The sequence below is a fragment of the Adelges cooleyi genome, unplaced genomic scaffold (assembly GCF_023614345.1).
Source record: "Adelges cooleyi isolate 19-005CV unplaced genomic scaffold, UGA_ACOO_1.1 ACOO_flye_CR_arks_rails_tigmint_CR_PRNA_651, whole genome shotgun sequence".
NCBI lineage: Eukaryota > Metazoa > Arthropoda > Insecta > Hemiptera > Adelgidae > Adelges > Adelges cooleyi.
The window spans coordinates 6,272,802-6,299,718 of NW_026096352.1; the positions used below are offsets into that span (position 1 = coordinate 6,272,802).

A 26,917-nucleotide genomic window follows, 5' to 3' on the forward strand; every position below is an offset into this window, starting at 1 on the left:
GCCAAACAGTTCTGAAGGTATTGAGCAAAACTAATGTGACTAATGGATCTTAAAAATATGATCAGAAACTAAATGAGCGCGTTGGTTGAACAATATAAACAGGCCATGAACATTTGCTTAAAGACATTATATGCAATGGGGATGATAGGATTACAGGATGACCAATATGCAGGAAATATGGAGAATCCACACTGTATCATGTGAGATTGTGTTACCCTAAAGCAATTTATCTTTGGCAAATTTTTCCTCGGAAACAATGAAATCAAAGGCATAACAATAAAAGAGATACAGAAGAGGCTCAGGACTCTTCTACACATATAGTCATTAGACTCAGTAGAACATAGGCTAGATAAGACTAATGTGAACTACAAATTCGGTGAGAGGGTGTGCTACAGGTCTGAGTACATAGGCGCTTTCCGGTGTCCACCCTTTAATAAACTAAAATTACCTATAAAGCCAATCGATGCCTTAGTCACCTTGATTCCCAACAAATTCGCTTCACATTGCTGCGTTCTGACTTAACGGCTTTTGCCGTTCGGTTAAATAACGAATCACACAAGACCCGTTTCTGGATTAACCTATATTGCTTTTCGATCGTATATAACTGAATACAAACAACGGACAAGTCACTAAACAAGTGCGTTTTACCTAGTTCGTGAGAAAATTCATTATTATTAAGTATTATTATTTTTTTTTACTTCATTATTTAAAATATTACTTTTTATACAGTATAAGTTATTGTCCCCAAATATAAATAGGTACGTCGCACGCACACAAAAGGATTTATTGGCTTTTTTTTCATTTTTAACTGTCCGGCTGTTGCTATTCGGTATAGAACGTGAGACAACTGACTTTTTTGCCACCCTATTCAACAGAAACTGTCAATATTTCACCCTCTGCTGCCGCAGTCATCATTTATACACACATATTGTTACACGCAAACTGGTGTGCGGTGGTGACTGGCCAACTTTAGTTTGGTGTATAGAATGAGACGTGGAACGCACCTGGCTTGTGTGTGTGTTTATACTGTTATAATACGCATGTCGGTTTTGTGTGTAAACAAGTAAATTTTATTCTTTATGGGGGTTCGTACCTCCCGATAATAAACTGACACAGTCTATCTCAATGTAATATAAAGTACTCGGTGTGTGTATATTATTATATTGTATCTATTCTTATGAAAGGAATAACTAAGAGTTCGTCCTTGTTTATAATAACTGACACGTCGGTAGCGGTGACTTCATAAATTGTTTGTTATTATTTAGCTTTTTTTTATGTATACTACTACTGGACCAGTTAATGGCCGCCGTTTTGCAAGCGAAAAATAATTCTGCATCACCGTCTTTGATAAAGCTGCAAGTCTCAGTCGTGACCTTTTAAAAGGGACATAGACGGTAGATTATAATATTATTATACACAAACTTTTTTTTCTCTATTAGGTCCGACCGTGAATGCCGATGACAGGTATAAAGTCGTAAATCCCTTCTTAACGCGTTCACACGGTTTAAAAACTAAACATTTTTACTTAATTTACACACCAATGTAGCTCACGAAGCACAAAAAGGCTACTTGGTATATTATAATATGTAATACCCGTTAACGGAGGTGCTGTACGATACTCGGTCGGACCGACAACAATTAATTATACTCGTCCCAGAATACGCAAGCGCTACTCGGCTCTTTCAACGAGGATAAATTAAATTTAAACTGTGAATTAAAAGAGTCGTCGGTCAGTTTATACGATCAACATCGTTTTTACTTTCCATCACCGTTTGATTGAATGCTTGTGAAATTTTTATCGTGCACATCTAACTTAGGTTAATCATATTTGTTTGCACCTTTACTGTAAAAAACATATTATAATTTACAAACTTTTTGCTCAAAACTCGGATAGCAAGGACGATTAACAATAGATAATTAAAGTAAACAAAAATAAAATATTATGTTAAGTAAAAGCTTATAGGTTTCCAAATTCCAGCTAGAACTTCAGTGGTACGATAATGAACCAAAACCAAAGTCAACATTAAAATATAACCTTTATTAATGTTTAAAGTATAAAACTAAACCTTTTATCGTTTGATTTGCATTTTTCTTGTAATTTTATTTTCAATTTTAAATGACAGTGTAGGATATTCTCGCCTCGGATGTTTTATTCCTGTGTACGCTTCAAATAACAAACGATGAAAAATTAAAGACAGTTATAAATTTCCCACGCGCAGCTGCAGGAGTTGACTGTCGGGTCAGAGAGTACAATATATAATTAAATTGTGATGTGGTCATTTCACACGAGGCATACATTGCTAAATTATTCATACAATCCCACTGTCCTGTAGGATTGTAGACAGGAACTGTTATACTGGCGTGACTGGAGCGCTTTAAGCTGACACGCAAAATTGAAAAATTATTTTAAATATAATAAATGAATACAGGGTCCTGGAAAAAATATAACTTGCGTTTCAACCCGACATTAAATCAAAGAAATACATAATATAATGCAACAAGACGACAGATGATATTAGGTAAAAATAAATAATACTTAACTTTTAAGTAATATATTGACAAGTAATAATTATAGGTACAGAGTATAAAAATTATGGTTTTAACTCGGGTTAAGATTTTACGGTGGGTTTCAGAAGAAATCATTGACGCGACTAGTAGTGTGGGAGGTAAGAAAAGTCAAATCCTTCTACTTATTTAGCCTTAAAAAAAAATCAACAACAATATAATCCATATTTATTAAAAAAAAATATTATTTTTAAAATTCTGTGAACTGTTTAAAGTTTAAACATTACACACAATATCCACAGTAATTTGTAATGCACTGTTACGACCCTTATTTGTTCTCATTAATTATATTACATATTTTACTATTTTTTTCAAACTTGATTTAATTGAATCTAAATAATTTTTTATCCAAACGGTATGTTTGCGAAACCATCTTAAATAATCGTTATTTAATTTTGAAACAATTTTTATATACTCGTACAAACTAAATGTACCTACGTATAACAATTATTGCACATTATTTTACATAACTTTACTGAGGCTACTTATTAATCATTTTTTACATAGATACTGAGCTGCTATCCCAATATTATAATTATTATTGTTTAGTTTAGCGGACGTACGAATCCTCTGGAAGTTAAATAACTAAATTAAATTAAACGAAAAATTATAAGAAAAAGGTTATTTGACGTTTGCTTATATTATAAATTATAATACGATTTCGATGTACCTACACGGTCCGATTCCCTCGTTATAATATTTCCCAGCCGAATTAATCTGTATAGTCCAATGAATATGATTTTATTGTAATTTTTATCATCTTTATTTATCTCTTGCTATGGCCGGCCCCGTTGTTGAATTATTCATTTAGATTTTGTCATTATGCCGCCGTCGCCATTGGATTCTACGCGAAGAAGCAATAATTTATGAAATCATGTATAAGTAATTGTGACGCCTCAGGTAAAATAATACAATAAAATGGATGAAAAAAATTATACACATAAACGGATTTCAGACCTCGATTTTTCATTTCATTATGCGCGGAACGCATTAGAACGTCGAACCAAATTACTGCTGCGTTAGCGGTGTTAAAGAAAAGCGCGGATTTATTTATTTCGAGAGTAAATGGCGTTTTTTTTTACCAAAAAGCCTAAAATCGTCTTACCGCGCTAACAAAGTTAAAACCAAAAATGTATTACGGTCGGTCGCTCGAATATGCATAATGTACATTTCAACGGTATTCAATATACATAATGTATATTTCTATTTAGCTCAGCCGCGAAGCAGACGCGTATGTACCTACAGGATTTAGATAATAAATATATAGAAGAGACGTTCCCTATATTGCGCGTATTTACTCCCCGAAATTTTTTTAGTCGGCTTATGGGTTATATGATGTGAATATTAGAAGTTTAATATTGTCAAGTTTTTATTAGAATTTAGTGCTTCAGCCTCCCCTTCCCAAAAAAAGTATCTAAATACGTCCCTGACGTACCTGCCGAACCAATATTGTGAAGGAACAACTCCTCTGTATGAAACGCATAGCTCCAAAAAAAACTTAATACCTATATTATTTCAAGAATAAGTCAGTTATAATTTTTTAAATGCCGATTCCAAGAATAATAATTTTTGCCGTTTAGTGGGTCATTTTTTTGTTAGGTTTGGTTTTGAAATATTATAGTGTTCTAAAAATATTGAATGTATCAAAACGAAATTCAATTTTTTGCTGTGGCGCTATGCAGGTCATATTACTCTTTGACATACAACCATTAATGTGTGGAAATAGTTTGTATTTATGTTGTAAGTATAATATAATTGTATTTTTATTACTTATTCTTAACCGTGTTGCTCATGCCGCTCAAACACAACTCGTACAAAATTGTCAATTTATTATAGCAAGAATTTGTTTGCTATTGTATTTTAGGAAACGATTCTATTTGAGTCTACGAGCTACGGCCGCTCTTGGACCTTGGTAGACATGTTATAGAATTTTCCAACCTGTCGGCAGACCACCAACGATCAGTCCGGAGTGTGTACACAATATAATTATCTATTATTTTCTTTTTTCCCGGTTTTGTTTAGATTCGAGACCGTGACACCGATTGATAATCATATTTTTTTTTCTTATTTCGGTAGTATTCCAGAGAAAATCTCATTAAATTTATTTATGAGGCGTAACGGCTCAAGCACGACTTACTTATAATTTCACAATAATCTAATTGGATTCGAAGCCGTACAAATGTCGGCCGTTCAAATTATTTTATGGGCGAAGGTGGCAACGGTGTACAAATTTGATATAAATATATTGCCATTCAACATGGGCAGTTGTCTAGGGTGGCAATTTTTTTATGAGTTCCCCCCACACTATTTATTAGTAATAAAACAAACGTGTGATGGTACTGTGTGGCACTATGCCATTTGCCTAGGAGCGTACCGTTTTTTAATCCAACTCTGACACACATACTGAACTACTTCTGCATAATGACATTATCATTAACAAATGTATACATAACACAATAATATCGGTAACATTTTTTCCCCCGGGAGTATTCCACGAGCCACGAATTTGTTTTTATTATATTTTAATGCACCTGTAATAAAGTGAACGTTGTCGTAAAATATAATACAACATAAACACAAGCACAACAATGAAAAGGCCTAGAATGCTTGAATGCGTTGACCGTAATAAATTCGTATTAGTACCCGGTGTCGTCCAATTAGTGTCGAAAGTTCGAAAAACACACACCGCCGCCGTCATACTTACCTACCCTATATTACCTAATAGCATTATTATTACTTTCTTACACTCCACTCCACACGCACAACAAACCGACCGTGTTTTGATTATTTTTAGGTTGTCTAGGAATAGTATTTAACAATAATTAGTGTAAAAAAGAAATGTCAAATTTCGTTACGGCGACAGACAAACCACCCGTCCCCGTCAAGAAACTTCCCCTTCGGGGGAGTCCATGTTTGGTCTTAGTAGCGGCCTAAAAAGTAAAAAAAAAAAAGCAGGACAAGCAAAACGTTAAGTACACCCGGAACAGATGGGCATTTCCTTAAGAATAAACTTTAAAGTTCGGGAAATTGTATTTTGAATTTTTAAACGGCGGAAAAAATTGCGTTTTCGACTAAATTTTAGAACGGTTAGTGTTCTCTTTTTTCGATTTTCCACACCGAGCAAACTGTAACCGTGCATAAAAATATACAGCAGTTATATTTAGTGGAATTATTATCTTCATCAACATCGTCTGGCTCAATGCCGGGGGTTGTGTATTTTTCACCCTCTCACCACCAAAGTGATTAGGCGAAACCGTTTCGGTATACGTTTTAACTTAACAACCAGCTATATGCTTAGACCCATTATCGTGAGCATTTTGGATTACCGAACAAACGCAATTCGGCACGTTTTGCGCTATATTATACATACATGTCGCCGGAACGCTTTGACGGTATACACAATATATTATTATTACATATCATTATGTACATTAACCATGAGCCTACCGGCTGTAACCTATTATACCAATTTAATATACATGATACGTCGTCTACACACTTAAAACGTTTCATTGTGCTCTACCGTTACTGCCATTGTCGTACTATTATCATTATTATTATTATTACTAGCATCTTCGAATTGAATAAATCGTCAGTGTCCTATACCAACTGTTAATACGACGAGGAAGTGTTTCATTAAGCCGAATATTATGGTGCAGTACAAAACATTAATTGATACGATAACGACGGTAGTCCCACCGGTTTGTCGGTAATTCGTAAGACGGCTTTTCAAAGACCTTTAATTGTATTCATTTGGGAACGGCGAAATTTCAAACATATAAGTGACGTCGGCAATAATATAATATACCATTAACGGCTCATGTTCACTATACTGTACGAGTAGTTATCACAGGGTTACACATAGGTGGTTGAATTTCAGAGCGAAAAGTTTTAACTGAAACACCCAAAAAACCTTCTAAAGTGTTCCAAAAACGTTTTCGATGCGAACACCGCCAACGTTAGCTGTTAGGTAATCGCATTACGCCGATCCGAATGCCGAGAATCCGTATTATTACCTATTACAGTATATAATTTCCTACTAGCCTGCAGTTAGGGAACCGGGTAAAGTATTTTTTATCTTATTCTCCACCTTTTACTAGTCTGATATTATTGTTATTTGCTGAAAATATTATCACCGCTCTGCGTTTGAAACGATAATAATATAATATTATTAAATTTAATGGCCTCCCCATAAAGAGCATCCCTGATAACGCGTTATATGCGTTTCTTTTTCCACTCTCCTTACAAAACACCAATCCGGAGCGTATGACAAAAAATAGGCCCTGTAAGTTTAGGAAATTTCCATAAATGTTCAAATATGTAGAAAAGAAATACAAAATATATAAATGTCATATCCAAACGCGTGCTTATCCGTTGACTTTTTCAATATAATATAATGCATACCTGTCAAAATTATATAACCACGGTATAGTTATTACACCGATGTAAAATACTATACTCGTGCAGTACTCTATTACTATAGTTATTCTTATTGTTTTCATTATCTCTTTATAATTTGTATAATTTATTATTAATTATTATCATTATTATTATTGTTGTTATTATTACTGTCGTTTGTTATGCGTTGTCGCCAAAGTGCAAGGCATATACCAACAACGGTTTTTTTTTCACTTATCCATTACATTGACGGTGTATCCGAAATTGAAAATATAACTACGTTAAAAATGATTTGTCTCAACATTTTAAACGGTCGGCAATTCTAACCTAATAAAATATATTTGTTTTACACCAGTAGTCACAACGAGTGAAGTATTGCACAAATAATGGTCATCTGTTTAGTCGTATTATTCTTAACTACAATTTTATTCTTAGTATTGGGAAACCAGCAAAGGTAAAAAAATTCTGATTCTAATTTCTAATCAGAATTATCCAACCTGCAAAATAATGTGTCTATCTGGCATTTAAAAAAAATACATTGTAGCCAGTACTAAAACTAAACGGGGAAGTCGAAGGTTGGATGACTTTATTTATGCAATTTTGTACCTGTTGTGAGTGTTGGCAGTTGGATTAGTTAGTATAAACACATTGCATTGCGGGCTATCATTGCTAACGTGGTACTAGTGAACAGAAAATAACATTTTTGCGCTATTTCACCTTGTCACAATACTGTGAGAAAATTAGTGTTTAATATATTGTTGTTTGTTTCAAAAGTGGCGGAACGAGTATTTGTTTTTTATGCAGGATTAGGAAAATGAAGTACCCGTCGTCCTATGCAAGGGAAAGCAGGCGCATATCAAAATAGATAACTTACAATTCGTGGAGTCAGTTAAGGTAGAGAGTCTTTATAAGAAGGGAGCGGAAAACTGCGATAATAAGTCGATAGAGTGCAATAATATCAATAATATTACTTTTGCAGTTTAACAGACTAAATCGTAATGCGATCATGGTGGATTTGTAGAAAATCTACAAAAGTTCGCGCCGACCACTAGGATGGTGTTAGCCATACTACTTTGTTCTTATAAAGGCTTTCTATGTAGGTTTAGGTAACGGTCAAGTACAACGTCACTCGTTATCGTCGCGTAACAGAGAAACGCAGGAAACATTAGTATGCACGGAGACTACTAGATAGCGCCATTAACCACATTTATATTCCTAATTTCTTGTGTTGCTTCCTTACCATTCTATACTTAAATAAGAATTCGTACAGTAAAACAAATAAAATAATATTTCAAAGGGCTTGTAACCAACGTTAATGTGTACCCATTTATATTTTGTTCACATTATTTTAGTTTTAGTTATAACCCCAGAGCCGCCCCTCTCCATTGGTTGCGTGACTGAACTATTTTTTTTTTTTTTTTTTACAAAATTATTTCAAACTTGATACTCCAAGGGAAACCAAAGGCATTCTGACTTGGAAAAAAAAAGTTTGCGTTTTTCCGTTACATTATTAATTGTTAGTTTTTCGAAATAGGCGTTATTTTAGACACTCCAAACGAGTTTCCCGTAAAAATAGCGATTGACGTGAAACACATAGCTAAAAAAAACTTACGGGAGTTGTCAAACACACGTTTGAAAGATTGGTCCACTGCTCGTTGGTTAACATCGGCAATCTGATGGTTCAGTAATGACTTTCGATATATATTTGACAGCTAATAGTAATGTTTCACTTTCAACGAGGTACCTATAGCTGGTATATTCATGTCGCGTACCCGTCCACAGCGTTATCACGCAAGGAAATCATAACAAGTATAATAAATCATTCTTTTAGTATGCTTTGCGTTTTCTTTTTGCTTATTTTATGCAGCGCGCGCGGTGTATATAAAAATAAAACAGTAGCCGCGTTTTGAAACTTTCTGCGCGCCCATTAACGATGTCGTTACTTTATAGTGCGTAAAAAAACTTTGTGAATAATGTAATGGTACCTATCGGTTAAATGCACATTTGAACAGTTGAACTTTGGAGATGATTTTTCTTAAGACAACGCGATGCCGCCGCTACGCACTCTTTAACTATTTGCCATTCAAACGTATTATTGTGTATGTTCGATAAGTTCTCATTTTTGCGAGCGCGTGTTAATCTCACGATTATTTTGCTTAAAATAGTCTCGGGACAAAACTTTTTTAAAAATAGATTTCGGTGATAGTTCTTTTTGTAATAAAAAAAACATCACGATACTAGGTAAATAAAAAATAGCTCTCTACCTCGCATCGAAGCAAAAAAAAACGTTTATGCACTAAGTGATCGTTTATTATAACGTTAAGGATCAAGGACGGAAGCAACAATAAAAGTACAAAAATGTTATGTTCACTAGTAAATCCTATTATAATATGAAATAACCAAATTATTCTGTTCCATTATAATATGATTAATATAAAAACGGGTAATTTTCGTATAGTATTCGTATAATTTTATGATTAGGTTCAGTTAAATTAATAAAAACCAAATGTAATATGAGGTTGTCAAAAAGCGATTCTAGTAAAATGTGTTGAATTAAAACATTGCAACAATGTTTGATTATTATTAATCATGATATTAAAATATAAATTTAAATCATAGGAATAACTCATACACTGATACAGCAAGTTAAAATTATATATTTTCAATTATAATATTCAAATTTAGTAAAATACTAGTAGCTAACATATACAAATAATTAAAATACAATTTAAACACAAATGAAAAGTAATGAATCTATAATAGAATTGAATAGATACTATAGTTTAGAAATAAATAATGGATACCAATTGAGATGATAGAGAACACAATATTAAGAAAACGATTAAAAATATGATATTTAATTAAATACCACAAACACAGCCGGCGAATCTGATATAAAACCCTTCATGGGATGCATAGTTATTTAATAATCTCCAGAAAACGAAAAACTTGAAAATGCTACTTACATAATATCATCGTAACAAAAAATGTAAATGCTTATTCTTGCAAGTAAAGTTGTAGAACGTGAATTTTATTTTTGGAATTGTTTTTAAATATTTGTATTGTATAGAAGCCATTTTACACATTTTACTAGAATATAAAACAAAATAATATGTACACATTATTATTTCAACGTCCCTCGTTGAGTAATATAAATAGGCGGTTAAAAATTACATCGCGCTGCTAAAAAAATATTAGCACAACTAAAAATAGGTATTGTAACAATTTAATACTGCATTAATGGTCATGTTTTGTTTTTTGGCCATTTATATGTTTTTAGTATAAAATAAAATATTAGTATATATTTTATACAATGAAGTAAGTCACAGAATTTGTGATATATAAGTAAAAATTATATATAAATAAATACGTTAATTGCAGAAAATAGTTATTTTTTGTTGTGAGCAATTTTTTAGCAGCTAAACGATATAATAAATTAGTTATTATTCGTATGTTAGTAATTTGTTAATACTCAGATTAAACGCGGCTTGACGTCAACTATGAGCAAAACAAAACCGAACCATAGGTATAATTTCAATTTCGGTATGTTTCGAGTTACCATAATAATAACGACAATATGAATAATGACAATAAAAATAATAATAACAACGACCACATTATTAACAGTAATAATTTAATATTGTTAATGTTACTAATTAATATTGCTAATGTTTATGTTACTAATTTGTAATTTATTATTTCATTTTTATACAGTAGCAATGAAGAAAGTTCCTTATACTCCCAGACATTAAATCAAAGTATAAAAATATATATTATACAATGTACATAGGCTTTGATAATAGATATATTTTACGGCCAAAATATCTATTATTTGTCAGTTCAAACGTATAACATTTAAATTATATATGAAAAACAAAATTTTTGAGAATCCTGTCGATTGGGATTGGAAGAAGGCGGCGGCGGGGTTAGAAATCAAGTAACTTGAAAACAATCCTTCTAACAGCATCTCCACGAACATTATCTACAAGGTTTGCGTCATGCTATTTTAGAGGTATAGATCTCTAGATTACTGTTATTTGTTTGTTTATCGAATAATAAATTATTGTATGCGTGTTGTTTACCTGTTGTGTTGAAGAGAAGCAACGACACCAACATTGACAACCATAACCTTCTAGATCTCCACACGATGGTGAATGCATGAACGGCCTGATCTCGGTCCATGTTCAGGACGACTTGAAAATTTCTCGATCGGTGGCGAATGAACCCAGACCGATAAACCATACATTAAAACGGTAATCCGATATTTGTGTGTGTGTTCCGCGTCCCGAAAGGTGTGAAAATTAACGTCGATACAATTACTCGCGGTTGACTGGGAAAAAAATCACCAGACGGTGCAAAGAAATTTGATATTTTATTTTTTTTTAAACAAGCCACCGAAAAGGAACTAGCCAAACGGTAGGATGTACCGAAAAAGAGTCAATACGCATACGATTTTTGTTTATGTTGTAAGTTACACTAAAAAAAAAACGTAAGCGGTACACGGTATAGTTAAACGTATATTAAATTGAAAACACTACAACTAGTATATTATAGATACAATAATTTTAACTATAGTGTAAAATTAACCTAAAACACGCGAAAAAGTTTTTAAATAAAAATGGCTAGCTCTAGTACACTAACACTAATACTAAAAGATTAAATTGTTTTTTTTTATCGTCTTTGTCGATTTTATTTCATAGACGCGGTTGGTTCAAAAAAAAAAAAAAATCTGTTTTTTTACGGGTTTTCATAGGGCCAAAATATGGACCGAAAAAAAAATCTGTTATGGTATGGTTTACGTATGAGTACTGCGAGCACGTGCACCGGAGAGGAGAACGACGTAGAAAAGCGACCCGTGTGTCAGAGAATCGCGGCAATACTGGTCGGACTCTGTCGGTGAAACACGCGTAGAGCCCAGCGCGTTTGGTCGTGCGAGGGGCGGCCTTCTGCTGTGACGATCCGTGGGGGAAAAGCCGTCGTGCCGGTGCCGAGAGCTGTCGGTCCGTTGTTGCTTCGGTATGTCTGTGTGTGTGCGCGAAAGACCGCGCAAGGGTTACAGCTCTATCTGACGGGAACGGTCCCGATACGTCTTGTGCACCTATATTTAATAAATTATTATTATTATAATCGACAGACAAGACAACCGGCGAGGATCTAATAAAAAATGTCCATATTTTCATAAAAAATGCGAAAAAACTCGGACAAGTATTTCCCACCCCTCCCAAAAAAAAAATTAGAAAAACTCTCCGTACCAATCAACACTAAAACGCCAAGTCCCATTCGAGAGTGTCTACCGTACCGATTTCTAAAAATGTATTTTGTTTATAACTAGGGATCTCCTATGGCAGTGTTGTGCAAATTCTTACTCAAATAAAAGTTTTTCCAAACGTTATTCGAAAAAAATGTCTTCCTATTTACCGGGTGATTGGTTAACAATGACCCAGTCAATAACTTAGAGGATATTAGATACTTTATTTAATTATTTTTTTTATACTTTTATAGTTATTAGTTAGGACAAATTTAATATATTATTCTTTTTAAAATATAACCCCATCTCTTATATGTTAAAACGGTATAAACTTAAGTTTTTTTAAACGGTAACGTATATATTTTATTAACTTTTTAAATTAAGAATAATTTTCTGAACATTTTGACTGATCAATAATCAATTTTGGATAATTACTTTTTAAGTTATTAGAGTTTAAAATTTAGGACAGGAAGAAGAGTGGAGCTCAGTATTTTTTATCTGCGTGCATTACTCTATAATTAGGTACTTAAATAAAACACTTACAAACTGTTTAAATAATATGTTTACAAATTATTCGAATAATTGAATTTGAAATTATTCCAATAGCTTTTAATTGAATAATATGTTATCTAGATGATTATTTTGATAACGTTTTATTCGAATAAAGCACAACTCTGTTTTCTAGGGGGAGAGGAGCAAAAGGCCAATTTTATATTTTTATTTTTTAAATTTTACTATAAGGGTTTATGTTTTGAAATTTGTATAGTTTTCTTTTAATAAATCTAACTAGGAAAATAGTGAACTATTACTTACAAAAAAATTATTCCATACACCAGAAAGGTTCACAAAAATTTGTTTTTATCACACTTTCGTCATAACTCGGAGAAAAAATCTTTAAACGTTTCATTACTAGAAAAACTTTTTATTTAATAGAAATGTTTTCTCCTTAATATTATTTGGCATATTTTAAATGGCTACTAGATAAGTTTTTGTCAAATATTGCCTACCTTTTGCCCCTTCATAAATAGCCCGTTCAGTTCCCCTTAATTCTACACTCATTCTCACAATGTAAATACGATAACCACAATAGAAGTTCAGGTCATGTAGTCATCGGGTACTTTTTGACGTTAGACCGTTATTTGGCGTCAGTAAATCATTTACTTAACACTAATATACAATAATAATCGGTTCGTCTAAGACACTTACATACGTGTTGAAGTTTTCTCGTTGATTGGCTGATCATTACTCAACATTTTGGAAACGATAGATTTTACCAAAACCAAACATGAGTTTAAGATATAATAAAGACACAAAATTACAATTAAAAATGTACAAATAAGTGTAATCTCTTAAATATTAAGAATGACTCTTAAATATAAAACACTATCTCCTTTCCTAGAAGAATAATGTTAACCATTAATTGATTTCTATCTGTATTTTAAAAGCGTTTTTTGTGGACCTAATATCGGAAATGGGAATTTAGTATTAATATTTCTTCAACCTCTAACCTCTTAATGGGGCGACTATTTTGGGTCTATTGCTTATTGGATCATAGGACATAGCTATCCAATATTTCAATATGGGTTCTTGAAAATATACTGGTGGAAATATGCAAGGTACTCGAGTTTCATATTTTACAGGAAACGTTGTTTTAAATTACATCAGGTGCAAAAAATTATAATAAACATTGACATCGTTGAGACGGATCATAGTGGGGTTGAAAAGGTCTCAGTTTTTTAGAAATTATTTTTACTGAAAGTGATGTAATCAGGGTTCCGTTAACCGTTATTTATTCGTTCAGTTCAAAATTATCTTCATAAAAGTTTTGTGTTTAAAAATGTTTAAATGATTTTGGTGATTAAACTTTTTCATGTATAACGTTCTATGGGGGATTGTTTTGTGAACGATATTTCGAACTAAATGTAGACTTCTAATACGTCCATTAAACGTTTATTAATAAAACGTGCTACAATAAAACTTTCTGTATGTGCTGACAAAACGGAGATGTTATTTCAGTAGAGTATAGAATGCCGGTTCTGTCTACAATGGAATGTGCCTACGTCATCAAAATTTGATGCATTTGATGACGTCATCACATTCCATTCTAGACAGAATCGGCCTGCACTTTTGACCCAGGTCAGTGACCCCCCTCCCCTCTACCCCCCCCCCCCACCATGTAATTTTAAAATTTGATGCATTTAATGACGTCATCACATTCCATTCGGCACAGACCGTCCTGCATTGGTAACCTAGGTCAGTGACACCCCCCTCCACTCCGTCCCCAGCAACAAAGTTATTGCATGCACTTTTGACCTAGGTCAGTAGAATACCCCTCCTCTCCGATCATTATGGCCATGTTATCGTATACAGTTTGAACCTAGGGCAGTGTCTTACTCCCTCCCTTCGGCACCCCGTCCATGTGTGCATATTTGACCTAGGTCAGTGCCGTACCACACCATAACAACATGTTTGCACAGTTCACCTATACCGTACCCCCACCTCGACGGGTACGGTGTGACGGCGCCCTGTCCTCGCCCGGTGTCTGGAACATCCACGGCTTATCAATTTAATGTATGGTTAATTGTAAGTATGGGGTATGTGTGACGTCACCACGGTTAAAAAAATTATTATACGTGTCGGTCATCTTTGATATAGTTGATATTTGTTGTCGACATAAACATCAGTTTAGTGTGAGTTCTGAATCAAGATGGACCTGGTTCGGAAAATCGATAAACAACTGGAGAGATTATTTTTAATACGTACAGATCGTGTTATGTTCAAAAGAGTGTCTAAAATGTCTAAAAAATACGCTATTTTGAAAAACTTGGCTCAGCAATATGGATCAATATCAAATAAAGATGAACAATACCCAAAATGTATTTGTAATTCCTCAGGATGGGATCAAATCGATGGTCCGTGCGCATGCTCAATCGTTAAAAGTATTTACAGTGAACTTCAAGAGGAATTAAGTAAAATTACAAGTGGGGACATTTATGATGATGATAAACGTGTACAAAATGTAGACCATTAGTCTACGACACTTGTGCAAGATGGCAAGTCACCAGAAGCAGCAACATCATCCGTCTGATTATTTAATCGATACTTCTGTGTTTTATATCGATTCTCTGACACACGTTCACATTGGATTGGATTCAAGAGATTTGTTTTGGCCTAAAATTGTGTTTGTCAACGGAATCGATCGGATACCAATAAATATTCAGTTTTTACAACGTCTATACTCAATATATCCTTACTTTTCCTCACTTTACCATGATTTGGACGGTGTTGTTATACTGCAAGATGAATACACAACGATTCGTGTACTGCAAGCGTACACTAAGAAAATATACCTAGTGATTGAGTCACTACAAACACACTTGGAAGACTCATCAACAACAATTTGTACAACAAGAAAAAAAGAAATTTGGGTATCATTTGAAGCGGCAAAGCAACTGTATAAATTAAAGAATGCAATATTCGATAATGTGTATAGAAAACTTATACTTACTCGACCACGTATTGTACGTGAAATCAAAATGTTGTTAAAACATATTGTCAACAACAATGACGATGATGATGATGTCACTGTTAAAAGTGTACAAAAAGACAAGCTGACATTGCCCAAGAACAAAGTATGTGATACACAATATATGATATATTTTCATGAGATTGTCAACACAGATTATATGTCAAAATGTTTGAACTTTGCATCAAGAGTCATTTTTGTGAAAAACAATGCTAAAATAAAGGTAAATTTCATCTCACAATCGTTAAAAAATTATTACTTTTTGTAAAAATATGTATATATTATCTACAGGGTAAATATTTCAACATATTTAACGATTTGGATTTGCTCAGAGTGTTTCCTGGCATTGAATTTGACTTACCGCAACAACAACAACAACAACAACCGGACGGTACAGAATCAGTAGATGCTATGAAGTTACAGTGGTGTGAAAATGGAGTCAAAGGAGGCAGATGGGAAATTAAATAATAACAAAGATTGTACTTATTTTCTTAAACAATAAATTTATTTATTTAAAAAAAATCTTTATTATTTAAACATAAAAAAAATATGTAATGTAAAATTACAATTTACGAACTTCTCCGCTAAATGCATTGTATTCCATCTGACAGTCGTGAATAATCACGCAGTATAATGAAGTGTTTTGTGGAAAAGCTTTGGCACATTCAAAGTCCAAACGCAAGTCAACCGTAGATGACTTAACAGTGTCATTCTGTTTCGAACAGTCAATAACTATGATTGGTCCGAGTTTCTTGTAGTGGACACGGTCGAGTAAAGGTTGAGGATTGGTACGTCCATAGTACATTGTTTGAAAACGTGCATATGAATTGTACATTGAGGTGTATTTGCCAGCTTCGAAATCGGCATTGTAGTTCTCGTACGGGTACTCGTCTGAGTTCAAGTATGCCTTGACGTTGCGCAGTGTACAGTGATGAAAGTCTGATTTTGACATTATGGAACGTTCTTTGCCCATTGCAATGAGTAGATAACGGGGTTTCTCAACGTTTGAAAATGTCCGTACCGACCATGTGTGATGAGTTGTTTGAGGCACCAAAGGGTATACAGCAATGTCCCATTGTTGATAGTCCAAAGGCAACCATCGCTTTCCATCCAGTATGCGCATTAGACTCAATTCGGTTTTAATATTAGGATCAAAATATTTGACAATCCATTTGATTTTAGTTATTTTTACGGCGGTCTGTTTGAGCAGTGCAACGTTTGCTTCAGCTAACCCTTCAGCCTTCTTGCTTTCTTCCGGTGTTACACACTCGATGGCTCCAATGTCCCGGCTCGATCGGATGAGCACAAGTGATTGTGTACAGTTGATTAGTACACGCCGAAACCGTTCGAAAAAACCCATGCATGCAGACAATGGATATTGAGCTACAAACTCGGTTTTATCCATCAGGTCCCGACTAGTTTGGTTGTCTTTCACATGTTTCCATCCGGCAGGTTGCAAACGAGCTATATCACTGGGTGTAAACGAACAGTACCCTTTGATTGTAGTCACTACTCCGACGTTTTTAACCTTGTCAATTTCCTTGCCGTTAATCTCATAGCGGATCTCGTCAAACAAATGCATGAGTCCGTTCTGTGTAAGAATCATTTCACCCGAGGCTCCTTCCGGTTTTTCCAGAGATCCTTCAATTTGCAGATAACTCTCACAGGGCACTGTAAACTTCTCCTTGTTGCGCACTTCAATGCGAATCTCATCGTTGTTTTCGTACGAGTTGTTAAAACTCTGATGTTCAAGATAGTATTCACGTTTAATACTATCGTCGTGTTGATGTTTTTCCAATACGTTCAAATATTCAGACATGTTTTGACAATGTGTTGATGACACGACAACCCAAACGTTTCAAAAATATAATACTTTTTTGAGAGAGCGGTAAGCGGTGTCGTCGGTGACGATTATTCTGTTTAGGTAAACGACGATTGTTCCGTTTGGATGTCAACGATCGATTGACTGTCTTTTTGTTCACCGGTTTCATCATTCGATTTTGATGATGCTTCCGATTGAATATCAATGGCATGTTTGATTTTTTTTGTTTTCACAGTTTGTTCCAAAATGTTGATTCGCTTTTCCAATATAAACACTTGATCGTCAAGGCCGTAAAGTTCTCTAGCAAGAGCTTCGGTACGTTCCACAACGGATGATTGTGTTATTGTACTGTTGGGTGTACAATTAACGGCAGAGCAACAATTCACAATTTGATTGCTGCTGAGTGATACAGGTTCGAATATGGTTATAGACAGCTGTAGCAAAATTTGTAAAATTGTAAATGAAATACACAACCATAGACCAGATCGCGTGGTAGTCAATTGTCTTATACGATCCCACAAGAGGGATAGTGTTGATGTAGACGATGCTGATGTTTCATCATACATTTCAACGATGTTTGATATGCAAACGTATGGTTAATTGTTCGTTCTGTAGATTGATCTTGTGTCCGTCTTGATCACGCAACAGTATGTTCAATGTGCTCAACTGTGATGTGTTTAGAGGATAGTATACAACGTGTTTGGGACACTCTATGATACGGTAACCCGGAGCAACGCTGGGAAAGAATTCGTGCAACGTGTGTGACTGACGACCGCTATGAAATGATCCTTCAATTACATTGCAATCAACTCTTATACACGTCACCCTGATTATCTTCATCGGTGAATCGGATATATGTGTCTTGTTGGCTTCGAGCACCCTCCGTCGGAATCCAAGTAGTTCACCAATCGAGTCCCGAGGAGTGAAATCCACTGGATAATCACTGGTTATTTCACAACGCATAGTGTTGTGATTGCCAATAATTTTAATCGAGTTCATTTCCTTTGGCCAATCGGATGTGATAATTTTTTTGATGTCTTCAAATTCATACGATCCCGTGGGTATTGTAACCTCATGAATAGCGATCGGTTGAGATGCACTATCGGTGTCCAGTGTACCGCCCACGATAAACTTGTTGTTTCGCTCATCAACATTCGGGATAGTGTTCCACGTGTGCAAACTCAACAATCCAATTTCACAGTGTTCACCCACTTCCAGTGGTGGGTTAAATATACATTGTAATTCGGATCCCTCACCGCTTAACGTCACTGTTGTGACCATTGTCGAGTGTGTTCAGTAGGAATTTCAAACACCAATGTCCACAATTGAACGTGTTGAACTTTTGATAACGACTGTAGTTGTAGTCAATCATGCAGTCTTTAAAATAGTTTTGTACCTCAAGCGGTGGTGTCAAGTTTCCAAAACTATCGAAATAACTAACATGATGTCCTTGCTTTCTGTAAGCTACCCAGTGTGAACCGAGATTGCGTTCCAAATCTAAATTAATAATGCCCGCTTCTGTGGTGTACGGTGCAATCGGAAGCGTATCCCTACAATACACTCCTCGAAATCCCGGTATATTGCACTTTGTTGCAAAATCTGATAATTCATAATCAAACAGTGCACGATTGGGTAGCTTCGCAATTAGTTTTTTGCACTTTTGTTTGAACGTCGTTTGACTTGACGTTTATTGTGGTTTTTCTTGTTTTTTTTTTTTTTTACCAATACCTTTGCCAGCAGCAGCAGCAGTAGATGCTTTGTTGTTCACCAATTTGTAACTCGAACCCGATTTGTACGGTCGCAAATAGAATCCTCTGCCAATTTGAATGGTTGACCACCAGCACCACCGCGACGGTTATTAATTTCACTGGCAACTTTTACCACATTTGCAGCTCCTCCGGCCAAAGCACCCAATGCCGAGAGACCGGCGAAAATCGGAATTAATGGTATTACACCACCGATTTTTGGAATTGCAATTGTCCGGGGCAAACGTACAGACATCTTTTTCTTCATTGAACCCGTCTTCTTGTTGTTTACCTTTTTCAAAATCACACGTTTGGCTGCCAAAATCGATCGCTTCGCCGTGATCAATTCATCCGGATGGATGTCGACACGCTTTGCTGCGCCCACAACTGTACGGAATCCCATACCAAGTTTTCGTTTAACTTTCATAGCGTTTGTCACGGCCCAAGCTACGGCACGTTCCTTCATGTTTGAATCTTTCGCTTTAACTCTATCCCACGCTTGATGTTCCAAAACTTGATCGGCACGATGTCGGTCGGCGAGTGTTTTGCTCTGAGAGTATGCAATGTCGTGATCACGGCAAGCCGAATCCAAAGGATTGATTCCACGATCACCTCGAGCCAATCGCTTAGTTAATTTCGTACCGGGCCCTGCAAACTGATATCCAGGCACGTGCACTTCAAACGGAAGGTTGTCAATTACTGAATTTAATATGCCCGAGCCACTGCGGCGGTGGCGATGGCGTCTCTTCACTTTAATAGCAACCATCTTTAAAGTCCTCCAATACCAATGTCGTCACTGACGACAACAGTATTTATACTCTACTGACGTGTGTTGCTGTTGCGATTGCAGCGATGCGATTCAAAAAACAATCAGTTACACTACCTGTGGTCAACTATGACGATGACGATGCAAGTACTACATCTGCTGCGACAGTGTTAAAACACGGAAAACTTTTGCCAAGCACAATCAGGGCTTTGATTTGTGGACCATCAAACTGTGGTAAAACCAATTTAATGTTTGTACTGTTGACCGATTTGAATGGCGTGAAATTTGAAAACGTTTACATTTATTCGAAATCACTACATCAGTCCAAATACAAACTGCTTGTGGACGTGTTGAACGGAGTCAAGGGCGTGCGAGTGTTTACATATCAAGACGCCGAAGCAGTGCCTCCGGTGGACAAGGTTCTCCCAAATAGTGTGTTCATATTTGATGATGTGCTGACTCAGAAACAAAACGTGATTTGTGATTACTTTGCACGAGGTCGACACAAGCGTGTCGATGTGTTTTTCCTCGCTCAAACTCTGTCAAAAATCCAAAAACAAGTTCTCCGGGACAATGCAAACCTTATCGTTTTGTTTCGTCAAGACGATGTAAATTTACGTCACGCATACGACGAGTACGTCAGCTGTGACATGAAATACAATCAGTTTAAAGAGTTTTGTCAACAGTGTTGGCACCGCGATCGCTATGGATTCGCAGTGATATGTTTAGACTCTAAGCGTGACAACGGTCGGTACAGATACAAATTCGACACATACGTTACTATTTAGTTGAGTTTCAGTCAGTTTACACACACGCACACACAAAAACACATATGTTGACACTCAAACTATGGAAAATAAAGACAATGGTAGTGGTGGTGGTGGTGGTGGTGGCGAAGAGAGCAAACAACAAAAGCAATCGATTCTCGTTCGGTTGGCCGAGGCCCGGGAAAACGTTAAACTTAAATATCTTGCACTGCGCCGCGGTGAAGCTGAATCGCAAGCACGAGTCCAGAGGAAATTCGCTCCGATTATCGAACCACTTGATAAACTCTCATCTATACAGCAGCATCAGCAGCAGCAACCGCAATTGACCGATGGTAATCATGTAGTTCAATCCAGTGGAGGTGAACAATGGAGTGATTACATTGCACAATGGCTGACGCATTCAAACAGAGACAGACAATACGGACCGACACTGACAAATAACACTATTGTGATGGGCAGTGTCAAAGATGTGAAAATCACCGATACATCCATCATTTTAAACGAAACGGAATATCCATTGACCATGGGTCTGGTGCAATTGTTGTTTTCCAAAAACCCCGGTGTGTACAACCAAAGTGATTTGAACGTGTACAAACAAATTTTAACAGAAACCGGTGCTCATTTGAAAAGGAACAAAACATTAAAAAAGGGTGGATACAAGTTTAAACAAATTATTGATCCAATGTTTCATGTTGGTACCGGTCTGGAGTTGAGACTTAATCCAAACGCTGCTGCACACAAAGAGTACTTGTTTTGGGATAATCCTAATGAACTTGTAGATCGGTTAAGACTACTCATGGCTGCCCGATCGGCTGGCAACACTGGAGTGTCACCCGAGATTGTATCTATACTTGAAGAACTCAACGAAGCCGGGTACATTGATGGAATACCGCAGTCACTGATGACCATAGCATAAAGATGGTAGCCGAGATGAAGACAAAGATTGCATACGAGTTGCATCGACAAGCCCGCAAGGTGTACACACGTCAGCGAATCAACATCAAAGGACTCGACGACTTGTGGCATGCTGACCTCGTGGAAATGGGTACACACCCGGACCGCCGGTATCGGTACATTCTCACTTGTATCGATGGTTTTTCAAAGTATGCGTGGGCTATACCACTACTGGACAAGACTGCGGTAAAAGTTACCGCGGCAATGCGTAGCATACTGACACAGGGCCGAAAGCCGAGCTTTTTACAGACGGATGCTGGAAAAGAATTCTATAATGGAACTTTTCAAGAACTTATGCGCCAGTATGACATAAAACACTACTCGACATACTCAACTATGAAGGCTTGTCTGGTCGAACGCTTCAATCGCACTTTGAAAGGGTTAATGTGGCGTAGTTTCACCGCTCGAGGGTCGTACAAATGGGTTGCAAGTCTGCCCGCCCTAGTTTACGAATATAACAACAATCACCGGCACCGTACCATTGGTATGACTCCGGTGCAGGCTGTGGAAAATCCCGGTAGTGTTCAGTTAAAGTTGCGCAAAATATCCGACAACATTGCTGTACGATTTAAAGTTGGTGACAACGTACGAATATCCAAGGTTAAATCCGTGTTTGACAAGGGTTACTTGCCGAGCTGGAGTAGTGAGCTGTTTACTGTGGTTAAGGTATCTCGTACAGTACCACCAACATATCATCTTGAGGACTACCAAGGTAATCCGATTTCGGGAAAATTCTACACTGAAGAGCTACAGCGAACACAGTATCCTGACAGTTACTTAGTTGAGCGAGTGTTGCTCACACGAGGTGACCAGTGTTATGTAAAATGGCTGGGATTCGGTGCCGAACACAACTCGTGGATACTGAAAACAGATATTTATCCGCACTGATTGTCGACATACAAGGAGTTGTATCCGCTGCGTCCAATGATCATTTTTTTGATCAAGGAAATGTCTGTAGTGGCCATGGATTCTACTTCTGTATATCACTGGATGTTCAAACATCCTGTCAACACAGTCGGTGACTCAAAGACCAACTATTGGTTAAAAATGTATCACCATGGAATGGATACATTGTGTGGAGACGTAGAGTATACAGAACTACCGAGAATAATCAATTTGATGCGCAGTGAAGTCGTCTACGTGAAGGGTGTGCAGAAAAAGGAAGTCATTGAACGATACTTACCCGGACAACGTGTCGTTGAAATGGAAGATTTGGGATGTCCACCGCTGAAAAATCTACACCTTGCCTCTGAACCTTGTTGTATTCGACACATGAATAACTATAGAGCATGTAGTCTATACAAAGTGTTTTGTTTGAAAAAATGGTTAACAGATTTTTCTTGATTGATTTTTTTTATTATATAAATCATTATTATCATATTTAATTATTTATAATACAACTGTAAGCTTAATATTAGTGTTGTATAAACAAAATATTGTACAGAACATACTATTCGTAAAATATATAATCACGTAAAAATTACTTAATAATATTATACAATTTTTTTGCAATATATTTTATTTGATTTCTTCTTCAAAATATTTGATTTTATTTAATCAAGAGAAATATTATACAATTATTACAAAATAGATTATTAATTATTTTCTTTGAGTGAATAATGACCCCATGCCTTGGTGTAAATATCGGGGTATTCATCGGAACCACCGACCAGGGCCCTCTTATCGTACGAGTTGCTCAACGACAGTTTCTGTGTATCCATGGTTATGACTTCATGAAGTTTTGATCGTATGACTGAAACTTTATGTGATTGAGTCAATTTGGTCTTTAGACAATGAAGATAATCGCTCATGTTTATTTTAGTTGCGACCACACCCGATGTCACTCCTTTGAGTTTTTTAATTTCTTTAAGTCTCTTGATTGGGCAGACGATGTTTGATAATTGTTGCTGCTGTTGTTGTTCGTATTGCTTGGACAGTATGTATGCATATTGTAACAATAATGATTGTTACCATCGCTCGATGTCAACATCAACAAATCAATGTGATCAATCACATCACTGCGTTTTTTCGTAATTCTCAACGGATATACATTTTTTCTGTCATCCAACGCGAAGACGTTTACTGATATTGACGGGTTAATTCGTTCGAATTTGTTGATTTGTTGAATTGGAGTGGGGAAATCAATACCGTTAAAGTTTATTTTCATCTGTTGTTCTAAGAGTTTATAGCGTTCATTTATCAAAACTTTATTATGACTAGTATTATATTTACACAATACTGACCATTTGAAACACATGTTATCTTCGTTTTTAATATTTATTACTGCATTTCTGTTTTTTATACAATTCGGAAGTTCAATAAATGAAGATCCTGTCAATGGTTTGTACTTGTGAGTTCGAACTAACAAACCATCAATAAAAAGTAATGTCCAACCCGACGATTTCACATCTAAATTTTCTCTCTCCAACTCGAGTATCATAATAAGTTTGCTCATCAACTCAACGTAATTAGTTCCAGAATCAATACGTTTATTCCGTGTTTTGAAAGCTACGTCTTTAACTTCCCCCGTTACTGGATGGAAATACGTAGCATGTAAAACAACGTTGAATTTTACCAGTCCTGCAGATGTTGAATTTTCAAGTAACGTAATTAAATCATCACAAACATCAATCATATACTCTACAACTTGAGTTATGTCTGTGTTGTTTTTTGAGAAAAACGTATGAACATTATTGTTCAAAGCTGATTGTAGTGTAACAAAACCGGAACCAACTGAATTCATACAATGATGTTTTTTTAGTTTCTTTCCATTTCCAGTATCAATTTTTAGACGTTTTGCTTCTGACATAGCAATGAAATTTTTGTTTTTAACGATTACCGATTGTCTATGATTATGTATTAAACAATGATTAACCAGGTCACTTTTATTTGTGAAAATATCACCACATCCACATACATGTTGTTCAATATCCATTTTGTATTCTAAATTATAAACACAAAAAAAATACCAAAAAAAAATCAGTTGCTAATTCAACATTCCAAAATATTATTTTGTTGTATGAAAATTTAACCCGTACACATCAATTTATTATGACCAATATAATATTATTATTACTACACCACTTTAGTATACTATTATATTTCAATGTTTTGTTTTATTTAGTTACTTGTATATAAATCATTATTACTAAATAAAATTATAGTATAAATAAATTTCAATTATATAGTTAGTTATTGGTTTTTATTTTCATGTAAGTTTATAGTATATATGTATATAAATACACATGATATAAAATATTTTTATATATGATTACAATTCATATATTATGTTACGTAAAATAATTATTATTGGACAAAATTAAAGACATATAGTATGTTTAACAATACATCAATTCAAAATTAAACTTAATAGCATTTCCATTGAAAAATATTATTATTATAAAAAAAAAAAAAAAATGGAATACACATTTTGATATTAGATATATTGATTTATTCAAAATCAAACTTATAAGCATTTCCGTTCATGCCATGAAAAGTAAAATGTAATTTAGGTTCAGAATTATTATATAAAATAATTTCTTCAGCTGTCATTTCAATGGACTTGGGTAAAAATAAGTTCAGTTTTGAATTGTCGGCAATTTCGAGTGTTGCGACAACACAAATTCTGTACTTTGTTTCAACATTTTTAACATATAAAACTCTATAGGGATGATCAATTTGTAGTTCCATCATCTTAATATACTCTGTGGCTTTGGATTGTATTTTCAGTTTTGACTTTAAAGATTCCATTCTGATAGTTATTTCGTAAAGATTTTCTCTGAAAGTATATTAATGTGTAAATATTTAAAAACTTAATTTAAATTAATATATATCATGTTATTGATAGTTTATTATTATTATTATTATACAAAGATTATCTCTCAACATTCGATTAACAAATGTTTAAATATTACACTTATCGATTTATTATATAATATTTATAAGAAATAATTACATTTTAATTTATTTTAATATTCCCTTAAAAAGTAATTAAATACTATTCATACTACATTTATATTATTGTGTAGCATACTTATTTAACAAAAGGGATAATAACAAAAATATTATATATTTTATTTAAAATAGTCTACACCGGTCCGTCGAGGGTTCGCGCCGTCGTCCGCCGCGCTTGGCCGGCGGGGCTAACATATTAAAACAATGAATCGTTTGTTTCCATTTTTTTAAGATTAAGCAAAATTGATCTCCTATTGATTCTTGTGCAAACGATATGGTGGGGTAATATATTAGCCTGATTCAGTAATCATTAGATATCTTAATCTGTTTGCGACAACACCATCATGCCTGAACAAGATTTAGTGAGGTATCTTGAAAGAAGTAAGTTTAAATTATATAATTTTTTATAAATATTTTTTTAATTATGATTTTTTCAATAAAATTAGGATACGAATACTTCCCAGAGGGACATGAAATTATTCTTCATCGTGTTCCGGTTGTGGTTGTTTTTCGGTTAGTATTATTTATAATAACCTTTTTTTTTTTTTTTTTTAATAATAAATTAATAAGTAATTGCTTTAAATAGAGCTGTTAACAGTACAGAGAATGTAGAACAGTAACTTCCGAGTCGTCCGCCGTCACCCGCCCAATCCTCCGAAGAATAAAGTACATACAATAATATACATAAAAATTTTTTCATTAACATTTTTTAAAATTTGTATTGCTCTTTTTATAAAAATATTTTTTAAAAAAACTAATGATTAGTTTAAGTATAAAATATTAATTTTTTAAAACTAATTTACGTGTGTTATTTATTTATATCGTAGATAATCATAAATATTCAATAATTATATTACATTGGTTTTATAATGAACAAAACATGAATATTGAATTCTCAAGTGAAAACCCACATACACACATGTAAAAACCATATTTTTATATACCATCAAGTCTTTTTATTATAGAATAACTTACCTTAACAATTTATTTACGTTATGTTAAATAATTGTTGATACAGAAACTGTTCTATTATATTGAAAAAATTATTAATCAGAGATTATCTTTAGCTAATATAATAGTACATTTCTGGTTTCAAATTTTATTGGTAAAGATGATTTGATAAAAGTCAAACTATAGTATATAAGTCTAACGGTTTTTCAATAGTTTATTTT

At 34.6% G+C, this 26,917-nt stretch overlaps 2 protein-coding genes and 1 long non-coding RNA gene across 6 annotated transcripts in view; 1 reads left to right on the forward strand and 2 right to left on the reverse strand.

The window, feature by feature from the left end:
* LOC126844346 (neurotrimin-like) overlaps nucleotides 1-11,917 on the reverse strand; it is a 128,751-nt gene extending 116,834 nt beyond the window's left edge. For all 4 annotated transcript variants that reach the window (XM_050582484.1, XM_050582482.1, XM_050582486.1 and 1 more), the window contains exon 1: nucleotides 11,046-11,917. In XM_050582484.1, the coding sequence (XP_050438441.1) occupies nucleotides 11,046-11,205 (160 nt within the window). In that variant the 5' untranslated portion in view covers nucleotides 11,206-11,917. The remainder of the gene's footprint in view (nucleotides 1-11,045) is intronic.
* Nucleotides 11,918-16,299: 4,382 nt separating this feature from the next.
* On the reverse strand, nucleotides 16,300-17,556 carry LOC126844769 (uncharacterized). The gene has a single exon (XM_050583169.1). The coding sequence runs from the start codon at nucleotides 17,554-17,556 to the stop codon at nucleotides 16,300-16,302; it is 1,257 nt and encodes a 418-aa protein (XP_050439126.1).
* An 8,509-nt stretch (nucleotides 17,557-26,065) lies between these two features.
* LOC126844353 (uncharacterized) lies at nucleotides 26,066-26,415 on the forward strand. Its single transcript, XR_007686566.1, has 3 exons — nucleotides 26,066-26,126; nucleotides 26,192-26,258; nucleotides 26,332-26,415. It is a non-coding gene; the product is annotated as an uncharacterized LOC126844353 (long non-coding RNA).
* The last annotated feature ends 502 nt before the right edge of the window (nucleotides 26,416-26,917 follow it).

Excerpts from the sequence above, each read along its gene's own strand:
- LOC126844769 (XM_050583169.1), bottom strand. The coding sequence starts at position 17,556 with ATGTCTGAATATTTGAACGTATTGGAAAAACATCAACACGACGATAGT.